This window comes from Crotalus tigris, unplaced genomic scaffold, assembly GCF_016545835.1.
Source record: "Crotalus tigris isolate CLP2741 ecotype Arizona unplaced genomic scaffold, ASM1654583v1 scf7180000018432.44079421565:4894166, whole genome shotgun sequence".
NCBI lineage: Eukaryota > Metazoa > Chordata > Lepidosauria > Squamata > Viperidae > Crotalus > Crotalus tigris.
Genome location: NW_024096999.1, coordinates 3749165 through 3761768, shown reverse-complemented (window position 1 = coordinate 3761768; position 12604 = coordinate 3749165). Strand labels below are relative to the sequence as shown.

The 12604-nt window shown below is 41.0% G+C and overlaps 1 protein-coding gene across 3 annotated transcripts in view; it reads right to left on the bottom strand.

Moving 5' to 3' along the window:
* The window catches only part of LOC120312133 (multidrug resistance-associated protein 9-like), a 50622-nt gene that overhangs the window by 26558 nt on the left and 11460 nt on the right, over window positions 1-12604 (bottom strand). For all 3 annotated transcript variants that reach the window (XR_005557797.1, XM_039352444.1, XM_039352445.1), the window contains exons 10-15: window positions 12270-12542; window positions 10678-10749; window positions 9543-9667; window positions 6351-6423; window positions 3228-3431; window positions 77-211 (exon numbers count right to left, since the gene is read on the bottom strand). Coding sequence is in view for 2 of the 3 variants with exons in the window: in XM_039352444.1 (XP_039208378.1) it covers window positions 77-211; window positions 3228-3431; window positions 6351-6423; window positions 9543-9667; window positions 10678-10749; window positions 12270-12542 (882 nt within the window). In the remaining variant the exon portion in view is untranslated. The remainder of the gene's footprint in view (window positions 1-76; window positions 212-3227; window positions 3432-6350; window positions 6424-9542; window positions 9668-10677; window positions 10750-12269; window positions 12543-12604) is intronic.

Below are 12604 nucleotides of genomic sequence, written 5' to 3'. Positions count from 1 at the left end.
TCACCAGTACAGGAGAACTAACTTTGAGATGCTAATAGGCAGCAGCACAAAATAAGTACTGAGGACTGAAACCCACAATGACGTCTTCTGCGTGCTGATTATAAAAGAGTTGAGCATAATGGCCCTTGGCTTTCATCAGCTGTGCATGGGTACCGCTTTCCGATATCTCCCCATCTTCTAGCAAGATGATTTGATCACAAAACTGCAGATACTGTGGATATTAAGGAAAGAGAAAAGAATCAGTCAACTAATGAGCAGGTTATGGAATTGGTATTTCGGATTCTATCTTTATACAGGTATCCTTGAATTACAATCACAGCTGAGCCCAAATTTTTGAAGTTTCAATGAAAGTAGTTAAACAGCTCAGATATTCTGCAGGCCACTTTAGCTGACTGTGTTCAGCAGGTCAGCGGTTCAAATCTCACCGGCTCCAGGTTGACTCAGCCTTCCATCCTTCCGGGGTAGGTAAAATGAGGACCCAGATTGTTGGGGGCAATATTTACTGGTGTACACCGCTTAGAGAGTGCTTGCACTTAAAGCGGTATATAAGTCTCATAAATAAATAAATATATAAATAAATAAATATTCAAAGGGAACTGAAACAATTTTTGAAATCAAATTGGATTCAAGCTGGAACTGAATCAGATCATAAATTTCAATCAAACCAAAAGAAAAATGGATTTTGCCAGATTTATACATACTTCAGTCTCTGTCTCTGTCTCTCTCTGTCTCTCTCTCTCTGTTTCTCTCTCTCAACACACACACACACACACAGGGAGAGAGAGAGAGAGAGAGAGAGACAGAGACAGAGAGAGACAGAGACAGAGAGACAGAGAGAAGCAGAGACAGAGACACAGAGTCACAGACAGAGGGAAAAAGAGAGACAAATAAAGTACATAACAATATAGAGACAGAGAGGCAGGGATTATTTCTGTTCAACAGAAAAAGAGTGTAAATTTTAGGAAATATGTTTTATAGGGCACAGCCTGGTTTCTTAGACCTGGCTGAAACAGCAACCCTATTGTAGAAAAAAAAAATCTCAACAAATTGCTATCACTTTGGGAAGAGCGTACAATCTGTAAGCCCCCAAAGGCTCTGTTTAGGTAACAATACAAATTCTCCCCATTCTTTCGAATGAGGATCTTTTGTTTCTGTTCTGTTTCAAATGGATCAATGGCTCTACAGATAATTTCTAGCCTTTTCTGCCCTCTATTGGCATGGAGAAGTTATTTTGTTTTTCAAGAGGGGAGGAGGGAAGAAGTAATGGAATAAAACTGCAGAAATGGGTTGGTTTTTTTTTTGAAAAGTCTTTTAACAACGAAAAATAAAACCCGAGCAGCAGACTCAGAAGACCCGCAGGATTGCCTCTACCATGGGACAGATGGGTGGTTGCTGACCTCAGTTCTCTAACCAACAATCACTGCTTGAGAAATCAAACCAGGCCACCACCACCCCAACCTCACTGTTGTAAGGCATTGCCAAATGCTCTAATTCATTTTCTGTGATGTTAGACTCTGTGTGCGATTGCCTCTCTTCGGGGGGGCATAAAACCCAGAGGCTGCTTGTTACTTTTAAACTAATAGCACACTTACTCTCCAAATGTAGGCCATTATGAAGAAAATGTTCACACACCAGAGGGAAATATTAACAGCACTGAAGAGGCTCTAATGGTTTGCAGGAATTAAAAAAAAAAATGGGGGGAGGGAATTGAGAGGTGATGGTAGGTGGTGGTAGAAAACAGCTGGGGGACAAACATCGCTTGATATTCAAGACGTACTGACCAAGAAAGATTAAAAAAGAGAGAGAAAGAATAGAATTGAATATTCTAGGAAGAAAGTGAGACTAAAAATGTCTTTGAGATCCCAGGGCGATCAAGTCTTTAAAATTAATTTAAAAAAAAAAACAAAACCCAAAAGCATTTTAGAAATGATAACAAGCTTTTAATTTTTTTTTCCAAAAAAAGCAGAATCCCTATTGCAAAAACGATAAGTCCTTGACTTACAATAGTTCATTTTACTGCCCTCTCGAAGTTGCAACGGTGCTGAAAAAAGTGACTTAGGACTGTTTTTCACACTTACGACTGTTGTGACCTCCCCACGGTCACGTGATCAAAATTCGAACCCTGGGCCACTGACTCATATTTATGACAGTTGCAGTGTCCTGGGGGATCACGTGATCTCCTTTTGCGACCTTCTGACAAGCCAAGTCAAGGGGGAAGTTGGATCCACTTAACAATCGTGTTGCTAACTTAACAACCCCAGTGATTTACTTAAGAGCTGCATCAAAAAAAGGTCATAAAAACTCACTTAACAAATGTCTCGCTTAGCAACAGAAATGTTGGGCTCAATTGTGGTTGTAAGTTGAGGACTACCTATATTGGATTTGTTTCACCCCAAACTCCATCCTGGGTGTGTTTCCGATTTGGGCTGCCGTTCCACGTAGCCACGCCCTATAACAGGGGTGGGGAACCTATGGCAGGCATGCCAGAGGCGGCACTCGGAGCCCTCTCTGTGGGCATGCGTGCCATGCCCTGGAGATAACAACCGTCCCTCTTCAACCAGCCACCCGCTAACTCGCCGAAGTCCCTCGTGGCCGGATGCATCCCAGCATGGCTGGTTCCCCCCCCCCCGTCCCATCCCTCCTGGCCTCGCATGCTCTTTTTTTCCCCGGGCATGACCCACTGCATCGCCTCCTCAGCTGTCGGCCATCTGTCCAGCTCAGAGGCAGCTTCTCTGAACTTCTGGTGGCGGGCTGTGGAGCCCCAGAGTGCGACGGTTGAGGGCTGGCAGGCTGTGGCTGCTGACAGACACTGTTGGCCCCCATGCACTCGCTGGCCTCTGTGTGCAGGGGCCAATGGTGTCAGGCAGCAGCCGCCCCGGCCCCTGCCTCGCCCTGCAACAATGGCACCCCAGCCCTGCCTTGCCTTGCATTGCCTCACCCTGCAGGACGAGCCTCCTGCCCACTGCCCCACCTGCCAGAGACCCCCTGGATCTCTCCCCAACCCTGCCCGGCCCCCACAGGTGTCCCTCCCCATGAGCAACATAGAGGTGACCACGCCCAGCTTGGCCTCACCCACCCAGTCTGCCATGACCACCACAGCCATGCCCACCTGGCACCCGGTGATAAATAAGTGGGTTTTGGGTTACAGTTTGGGCACTCGGTCTCTAAAAGTTTCGCCATCACTGCCCTATAAAGTTCTTTCCCATTTCTTTCAGCAATTCATTTACCTGCAGCTGATGAGACACCAGAAGGAGGGTTTTCCCCTTAAGAGCTTTTTTAATGCATTCTTCAAAAATATAGCTTCCAACTTGAGCATCCACGGCGGACAAAGGATCGTCCAATAAATAAATATCTCGGTTTGCATACACCGCCCGAGCCAAAGTGATTCTCTGCTTTTGACCTCCCGAGAGGGTCACACCCCCTTCTCCTATCTTTAAAAAAAAAAAAAAAACAGAATGGATGCATCGAACAAACTCATATATATAATACTTATATAACTGTTTAATAAAAGGTTTCTAGCTTTATTAGAATGTGAACATTGCATGTTACTGTCAGGCTATGAAATTTTCCTCCATTTATGAGAAATGTTCAGATTATTGATTCCTTATTCTGTAGACCATAATGTCCTTTTTAGTAACTTAGCAAATGTGGGCAAGAAAAGTCATCAAACGGGACGAAACTCACTTAACAAATTTCTCATTTAGCAACATAAATTCAGGGCTCAGTTGTGATCGTAAGTCGAGGACTATCTACATTCTGCAGAAAGAGAGAGAAATCTCAGCACGCAAAAGGAAGAATGTTAGGCCCCAAGTACTGATAATTTATGAAGAGAACAGGGACATCCATGCATGAAGAGGGGAGAGAAATTAAAAAAAAATTAAGATGACGTCCACAACCATAGATCTATCACACAACTATGACTGGCTTGTTGATGATGGGGCTTCAATCATACTACCCTCCCTTCCTATCGCTTCCTCTAAAGACTTGGGGTTGACTCCTGTCTGAATTACATATAGAGGAATGTGGAAGTGCCTTGAATAAGGCACTCTACCACGTATACGCAAGCATTATCTTAGCCCCGCAAGAGAGGAGAGACTGAGAAAGAAACTCAAGATTGTCCCATCTTGAGTCTCTTTGGTATTCGATGGAGCAGAAAATCAGTCAAGTTCTTTTACTTTATTTATTTATTTATTTATTTATTTATTTATTTATTTATTTATTTATTAGACTTATATACCGCTTTAAGTGCAAGCACTCTCTAAGCGGTGTACACCAGTAAGCAATGTATATATATTTACATTGCCCCCAACAATCTGGGTCCTCATTTTACCTACCCCGGAAGGATGGAAGGCTGAGTCAACCTTGAGCTGGTGAGATTTGAACCGCTGACCTGCTGAACATAGTCAGCTAAAGTGGCCTGCAGTACTGCACTCTAACTGCTGCGCCACCTCGGCTCTTAACTCCTCAACAATAGTTTACAGCAGTCCTGGTGGCATCTATTTTCTGACTTAGGTGACTGTTGTGTCCTGAGCCTGCCGAAGTAGTGAACAGGCTCAGAAATGTTGCAAACGGTCCCGGGCAGACCAAAAGCTGCCCGGGACCAGACTGGCTATCTCCAGCCTTGCGCACATGCGCAAGGCACGAAAACAGCCAGCTTCCTCTTGGCTGACGCTGTTCAGGTTCAGGACTCTATAAAAGGCCTGCGTGCTTTTTAGCTATTGCTTGGTTGTAAGGAGAAGATCAGTAAAGAGATTGCTTCTTCATCATGTGTCTTTGTCTAATGCCTAAGAACCGAATACATAAAAGTGACCTCAAAGGGCTGACAAATTATGAGATTTTCTTGACCTCTAATCTTTTGCCAGTTTGTCTGAATCTCTCTCTTTTGTTTAATTTTTCCAAGAGCAGATGCAGAGTGGCTGATTTGACTTAGAGATTTGGTTTAAAGGTAGAAGAATCTACCTCTTTCATTTTGGGAACATGTTATGGTGAGGTAATATTAGTTCCAGGGTTGGGGCTGTGGATTATGTAGGACCTCCTGTTTCTGTGTGGTTCCGGCCCACCCCATAACTAACCATGATCCTGGCCCCTCACCAGGTATTTTATTTACAGCAGCAACCATTTATATGGTATATGTGCTTACAGGAAATTCCTAAAAGATATGTTCAAGATTTTTCTCCTGGGAGACCATGAGTGTGTCAGAAACTCAGAAATCAACAACAGCTATATGAATTCCAGTGAGGCCATAATGCCATTTTCACAACATCCACAGATGTTGAGTAGGGTACCCAGAACAAAGCTATTTCAAAACCATGAGTCCCAAGCTTGATAATGTTGCAAGCCAGGGTGCCTAGAATGAAAATGTAAATTGACAAGATAGCTTGGAGGGACAAATTGCCAAACCTTGTTAGAATAGATTTCCCCCCCACCCTCCTTTGGAGCTCACACGTGCTTGTATTCCAGTCATTTCCAGGAAAATACAGCAAATTGCTCAGATAATAAAATAGGAATATGTAAAGCAAGGTTTTTTTTTTTTTTCTCCTTCAGATCCACTAGCCCTTTAGAGATAAAAACACACTATGGCCCAGTTTAGGCTCAACGTATAATGGCAAATGCTGAGTTTATGAAACATATCAAAACTAAATTAAAAATTAAATCAAAACTAAACACAATTGGTTTAACATCTTGGCCTATCTGTTATTTACAGGCTGATAGTAAATGAATTCCCATAACAAGTAGGATCCAATCCCAGTTTACTTAGCCTATTGGGTTATTTGAAGCCAGGGGTGTATTAGCCATGCTTTGTGGCTTAGTAGCTTGTGCACAATATAGTGTGGCTTATCCAACAAGCCACGAGTAAGCCAATAATGGCTTAATATATTCTGAAACTAAGTCTAAATCTGTAGCAGCCCTGAAATCAAAATCATGTCACACCTTATTACAAAGTATAGAAAATCCATTTGTATCACTGTTTCACAAATCTGATGTAACATCTGAAGATGTTTAACATGAATTAACATTATAGTTGGAATTTCCTACCCTTTATACTAGGAAGAATATCTAAGGCTAGTTTGGCCAATTAGCTATAGGCCCAATAATGTATTTTCTTTCCTGCAAAAACAAATATAATGCTGTCATTGATTAACCAATTAACCAAGAAACTCAGTAGGTGATTTGAGGTCCATTATTCTCTCTCCATCCATCATTCCTTACTGAGTTATCACATATATAAAATCTGGGGAGCTCTCCATCTATGTTTCCACGAGATGAGATATAAATACACAGAATAAACAAGAGTAAGTTGGCAGTTTAATTTAGCGTCCTTAAATTAAATAAACACACATTATACTTACTTCGGTCATATCTCCATAGGATAAACGTTCCATATCTGTCTTGAGACTGCAAATGTTGATGATATGATTATACCTAAAAATATTAAAACTGAACTGAGCTGCAAGCAATGATTCTCAGAAAATTTCTTTCATATTTCTGTAAATGAGCCTTGTAGCATTACTGGGATTATTATTGGAGAAGACTCCCTCAGTGTTGAATATTGCCGGTTCTCCAGTCTTGACTCAATGTCAGTCTTAGCAGCTAGACCAGACAGGAAGCATGACCAAATAATCTCATTCTATTTTATTGTAAAGCTGCATTAATAGACCCTTGCAAGTTTGAAAGTACAATTTTCCCCACCATCAACTTTATAGCCTGCTACAGAGGTACCTTGGTACTCAACTGCTTTGAAACTCATCAGATTTGGTACTCAACGTATTTTGACATGAAAATTTTGTCCCGGTATTCATTGTTCATTTGGTACTCAACATGCAAGCTAGAACTTGTTGATGTTGTTTGTCTCATGACTTGCTGCCCTTTCCAACTGAAGGGTTAAGGCAGGGGTCTCCAACTCCTGGTCTGTGGACCAGTGTTGGGGCGTGGCATGACAGCAACCAGTCCGCACAAACAAGCAAAGCCCCATCCGCGAGATGCAGGCAGCACACAAAACCACACACCCTCCGGTCCTCAGAAAAACCTCTCTCCATGGAACCGGTCCCTAGTGCCCAAAAGGTTGGGGTTAGGGTGCCACAATAGTCACATGATAACTCTTGCTCTGGGCACATCCCTTTGCAATCTTATCTTCTGTGGTCACTTTGTGTATTTTTGTGTGGTTTTTTTTTTCTCATCAGTACAGGTATTTTATTTATTGTATCTAATCTAAGTATGTATTAATTTTTAGGATTGTTTCTCATGCAAAATAATGATATACAACCCTATCTTTTTATATATTGCCTTAAAAAATGTGCATTGTCTTTGGTTTAGGAACACATTAAGTTTATTTACATTATTCCTTGTGTGAAAAAATTGTTTGGTACTCCTTTTGGGTACTTATCATGCCTCTTGGAACCAATTAAAGACAAGTACTGAGGTAGCATTAAGGATCCCTCATAGGCCTCCTGTTCCACCCATTATGCAGCTGTGGGTTGTGCTTCCTCTTCTCTCTCTGTTCCTTAGACAGCATCTCTTCACTATTTTTTTTTCCAAGTTGTAGAGCTCCTACAATAACCAGCTGAGATGGAAATGACTCAAACAAAGAAGGCACTCAAATAACTGGGTCTTGTCAATTATTTTACCCTTAGATATTCTATGTCATATTTGAACTGAAGGTTCTTTTTTTTTATTTCATATCATTTCAGCAAAGCTTAATGCCCCCCTGCAGCATCTAATGGCTCGTGACATGCTAGTAATATTCCCAGGAGCCATTTTGAAGATGTGTTGAAAATAAGTTCTTAGGAGCTGCATTTGTTTGTTTGTTTGTTTGTTCCCGCTAAGATGGAATAAACTTTTCTTCCTTTCTTTTCTTTTCTTTTTCTTTTTAATCCACTCCAATATAATTTGAGGAAATGACAGAAGTGATATTTAGCAATCATTTACTCGCACAGCTGAGTACACTGGTCGGGTATAATATTTAGAAAACTAATAAGAAAGAACAGCTTCCTTATTTTCATTAAAAGCAAAGAACTTGCTGTGGGGAATACATAAACTCTTATTTGAAAATGAGAAGCTAAGACATTTCTTATCTTGATTATTCTACTGTAGGTTGTTCAGCTGAGGACCTGCCTGTGGCCCTCAGAATCCTTGGGTGAAGCCCTCAAAAACCTCCTAAAATGGTCTAGCAAATTGTAAGCTTGGACTTGACACATTTAAAAAGAACATTAAATATGGGGAGCATTAAGGTTAACTGTACTTAATTACCTCACTCTTTACTAAAATTTCAAGTACATTTCAATTAAATCCATTTAAATTAATTTGTCTTGTCACCACCTCTGTGTTAAAAATACAGGCAGAAGCAACCAGGTCCACACATGTAGAATTCAAGTTTACTACTTTATTATGTTCTGCGTTCTCTTGCAACAGACAGATTAGTTCTATGAAGCTTAAGGGATGGTTTCACTCCTTGATCTCACCCTTGCATTGTTTATATGAAGCTACAATATCAGGTTGGAAGCTTTTTCAGTCAGATCATCCACAATTGTTTGTGTTGGTTGACAATAGATTCTTCCAGCCCTTCCAGGAGATGAAGCAACTGAACTAGGACCTTCTAGATGCCACATTATTTTGTAATAGGCTTTTGGAAGGACCAGACTACAAATAGCGTCTCCATCCTCAAATGAACTTCTTCACACATTCAGGTCAACTTCTGAAGCCTCACTTCAGTTCCCATCCCTCACTCAGGTAAGATGGCTCAGAAAGACACAGTCTTTCATTTGTGATGCCTTGCCTGCAGACGTCCTCTGGCAATGTTAGCCTCTGAGAACCTTTAACGTAGCTGACATTTTATGCCACCGTTTCATCTCAAATCGAGCAGTTGTGGTTTGGTTTAATGTGCTTTTTTTAAAATTTGAGTTACAGTTTTGAGAATTTCATTTTGTTATTTTCATTTTCCGTCCCCAGGGCATTTCTTATAAATATGCCAAGAGAAATACGTAGGTGTTTCCATAAACACATCTGATAACAGTTATTTAATAGTACAACATCCTAGCATTTAATCAAATAAAATGCTTGCCCTTTCCTTTATAGAGCTAAAAATAAAAGGATTAAAGACTGAATTCTTTTTTTTTTAAAGGAAAAAAGAACAGAGCCAAGGATCAGCAAAGGCAGTGGAATAATTCTGAAAGATCGGGAACCTTCCCCTTAAATTTATAATTATCTTTGCATGAGGGCTCAGCAGATAAAGATGCTCAGCTTGTCAGCTAGATAGCCTGAGACCTGAGATCTACACAATGGAATGAGCGCCCGTTACTTGCCTCAGTTCCTGCCAACTTAGCAGTTCAAAAACATACAGATGCAAGTAGATAAATAGGTACCACTTTGGCGGGAAGGTTACAGAGTTCTGTGCGCCTTCAGCTTATAGTCATGCTGGCCATGTGACCACGGAAAAATCTTCATATAATGCTAACTCCCTTGGTTAAGAAAAGGAGATGAGCAATTGCTAGACTCGGACATGACTGGACAGGGGAAATCTTTATTTTTATTTTTTTTATAGTTACCTTTGTTCATCATAGTCTTCTCCAAACAGTATATTATCCCTGACACTTCCGTGAAATATCCACGCTTGCTGTGACATGTATGCCAAAGTGCCATTCACAACGACCTTCCCACGATACAGATACATCTGGAGTGGATAGAAGGAATAGTTGGATGCCAAATCTGCTTCAGTGGCTTTTCCTGTTATCTGTTAATCCATGTATCCTAAATCACAGTTCTTAGATACCTGTTTTGCTTCTGATGGAGAACTTGAAAATAATGGAAAGTTAGGGAAAGATCTGCATAACAAAACCAGCCCTCCCATCCAGGCCAAATGAGACATTAATTCCAGTCTCTAAATTTGGGCCTTATGTAATGAAGTGGAAGTGATTATTTCTTTGTTCTTATTGTAGTTTTTGTATTACAATTGGGGAAAGATTTTATTGTGTCTCCTACACCAAGAATAAATGTAGAGATTGAATTTTCTGCACCTTGATTTAGCCTGTGCAGCGCAATTCCCTCCCACAGTTCGCAATTAAATAAACGTTTAATTCTACAAACTTTTCTACATCTTACGAAACCTGATCTTTGCAAATACTGTCTGATCAGGACCTGTTATATTTATATGCAACCTGAAGATTGACCATCCATTGGAGTAGCCATTTTTCTAAATGGCTCAAGGCTCCATCCTGGACATTTTAATGCACCGAAATGCAATTTGTATACAGATTTAGAGAGCAAATGCATAAATTTTCAGATCTGCTTCCTCTGTTTAAACCAGGGGTCTTCAAACTCGGCAACTTTAAGACTTGTAGACTTCAACTCCCAGAATTCCTGGCTGGCTGAGGAATTCTGGGAATTGAAGTCCACAAGCCTTAAAGTTGCCAAATTTGAAGACCCCTGGTTTAAACAAATAGTAAAACACCTGCAACCAACACCCTAATGTTGGCATGCACTAGCCATAAGAGCTGAGAAGTTCAACATATTAACAGAGTGATGTATAGTTCATGTTCTATGGGTCTACCTTTGGCCATCACAGAATACTGAAGTTTTGACTTGATCAGCATAGCATAGTAAAGGAAAAGAGCCATGTTATTGTAAAATATCGTAAAATATTGCATTAGAGATGAACTGAGAAAGTTGTAGACATTTACATACTTGTCCTAATACTGCTTTGAGGAGTGAAGTCTTTCCGCTTCCCACATTGCCACAAATCCCCAAAACTTTGCCCTGGGAAGGAAAAAAAATGAGTATAATTTACACATGGCAATAGAATTAGAATACTTTAGAATTAGAATATTTTATTTGGCCAAGTGTCATTTGACACACAAGGAATTTATCTCTGGTGCAGAAGCTGTCTGTGTACATGCAAAACAACAGAGTAATAATCTTAATAATGATACCAATAAGACAGGGTAGTAGAGAAAAGGAGAAGGATAATAATGATGATGATGATGATGATGATCCTCCAGGCCTTCCTGTCCTCTACCATCTTCTGGAGTCCATTTAAGCTCACTCCTACTGCTTCAGTGACTCCATCCAGCCACCTCCTTCTCTGTCGTCCCCTTCTTCTCTTGCCCTCCATCTTTCCCAGCATCAGGCTCTTCTCCAGTGAGTCCTTCCTTCTTATTAGGTGGCCAAAGTACTTGAGTTTCAACTTCAAGATCTGGCCTTCTAAAGAGCAGTCGGGGTTGATCTCCTCTAGGACTGACCGGTTTGATCGCCTTACACTCCAGGGGACACGCAGAAGTTTTCTCCAGCCCCATAGTTCAAAGGCCTCAATTCTTTGTCGCTCAGCCTTTCTTATGGTCATACATTGCAACTGGGAAAACCATGGCCTTGACTATACGTACTTTTGTTGGCAGGGTGATGCCTCTGCTTTTTAGTATGCTGTCTAGATTTGCCATAGCTTTCTTCTCAAGGAATAATAATAATAATACAATACAACATGTAAATAGACATAAGACAATACTGTGGGAATTAGGTGTTCAGCAGAGTGATGGCACAAGGGAAAAAAAAACTCTTTGTGTCTAGTTGTGTTGGCATGCAATGACCTAGAGCGAGGGGAGAAGTTGAAACAATTTATGTCTAGGATGTGAAGGGGTCTGTAGATAATTTCTCAGCCCTCCTTCTAACCCACATAATATACAAGTCTTCTATGGAAGGCAGGCTATATTATGGATCTGTGGCTGTTTATACCCGGACCAAATCTTAACATCTTAACGTAAATTATCACCAGGTTGATTTTGGTTTAAATATTATTGTTCTCCTGTTGTAAGGACCCACCCCACTTTGCATCTTAAGAAGATAGAACTCTTGGAATAATTCTTCCAACAGGAATCCTTGATTAAGAGAAAATGATTGCAGGCGTTCTAGACAGGACTTGGGGTCCAAGCTCTCCCATTCGAGGTTTTAAGGGGTTCCCCAGTAGTCCCACCCAATCACCCCCCTCTTCCAGTGACAGTTTCAGGCATCACAATCCCACCCCCTTTTCCTTTCTGCCGGCTGGATGGAGACTTCAGAGAAAACTACATGAAAGGTAAATAGCCTCCTTTGTTATAATAAGGCCTTTTGGTGCTATCCACATTCAATCCCTTTGCAGTTGTACCGAAGGAAGTGAGGGACATAAAGCCCCTTTGTTCACCCCCTTCCCTTTCTTGTATGACAGAATCCAGAGAGGGCAGAAATGGGGTTTTCTATAATTGATAACCGGAGATGAAGTATAATTGGATTCTGACACCTGTACTTACTTTCTCTACTGTAAAACTTATATTCTGCAGGACAAAGCTGATGTCAATATCCCTGTCAACAATTGATATCTCTGAATCAGAAATGACTGGGTGTACCCTGGGAGGGGATTTGCAGACCCTTTTCCCAGTCAGATGTCTTTCTTTAACAGTTTTGGTGTGGTGTTCACTGGAAGCACTTTCCCAAGACATGGTGACGTCTTTCAGCACCACCGCATATAGGGAGCCCTGCAAGGTTGTCACATATGCAGAAGGCGTTTTCATAGTGAGAATTTTCTACAAGAGAAGAAACAAATTCTAAGCCATATCAATGTATTTTTGATGGAAACATTAGCCTA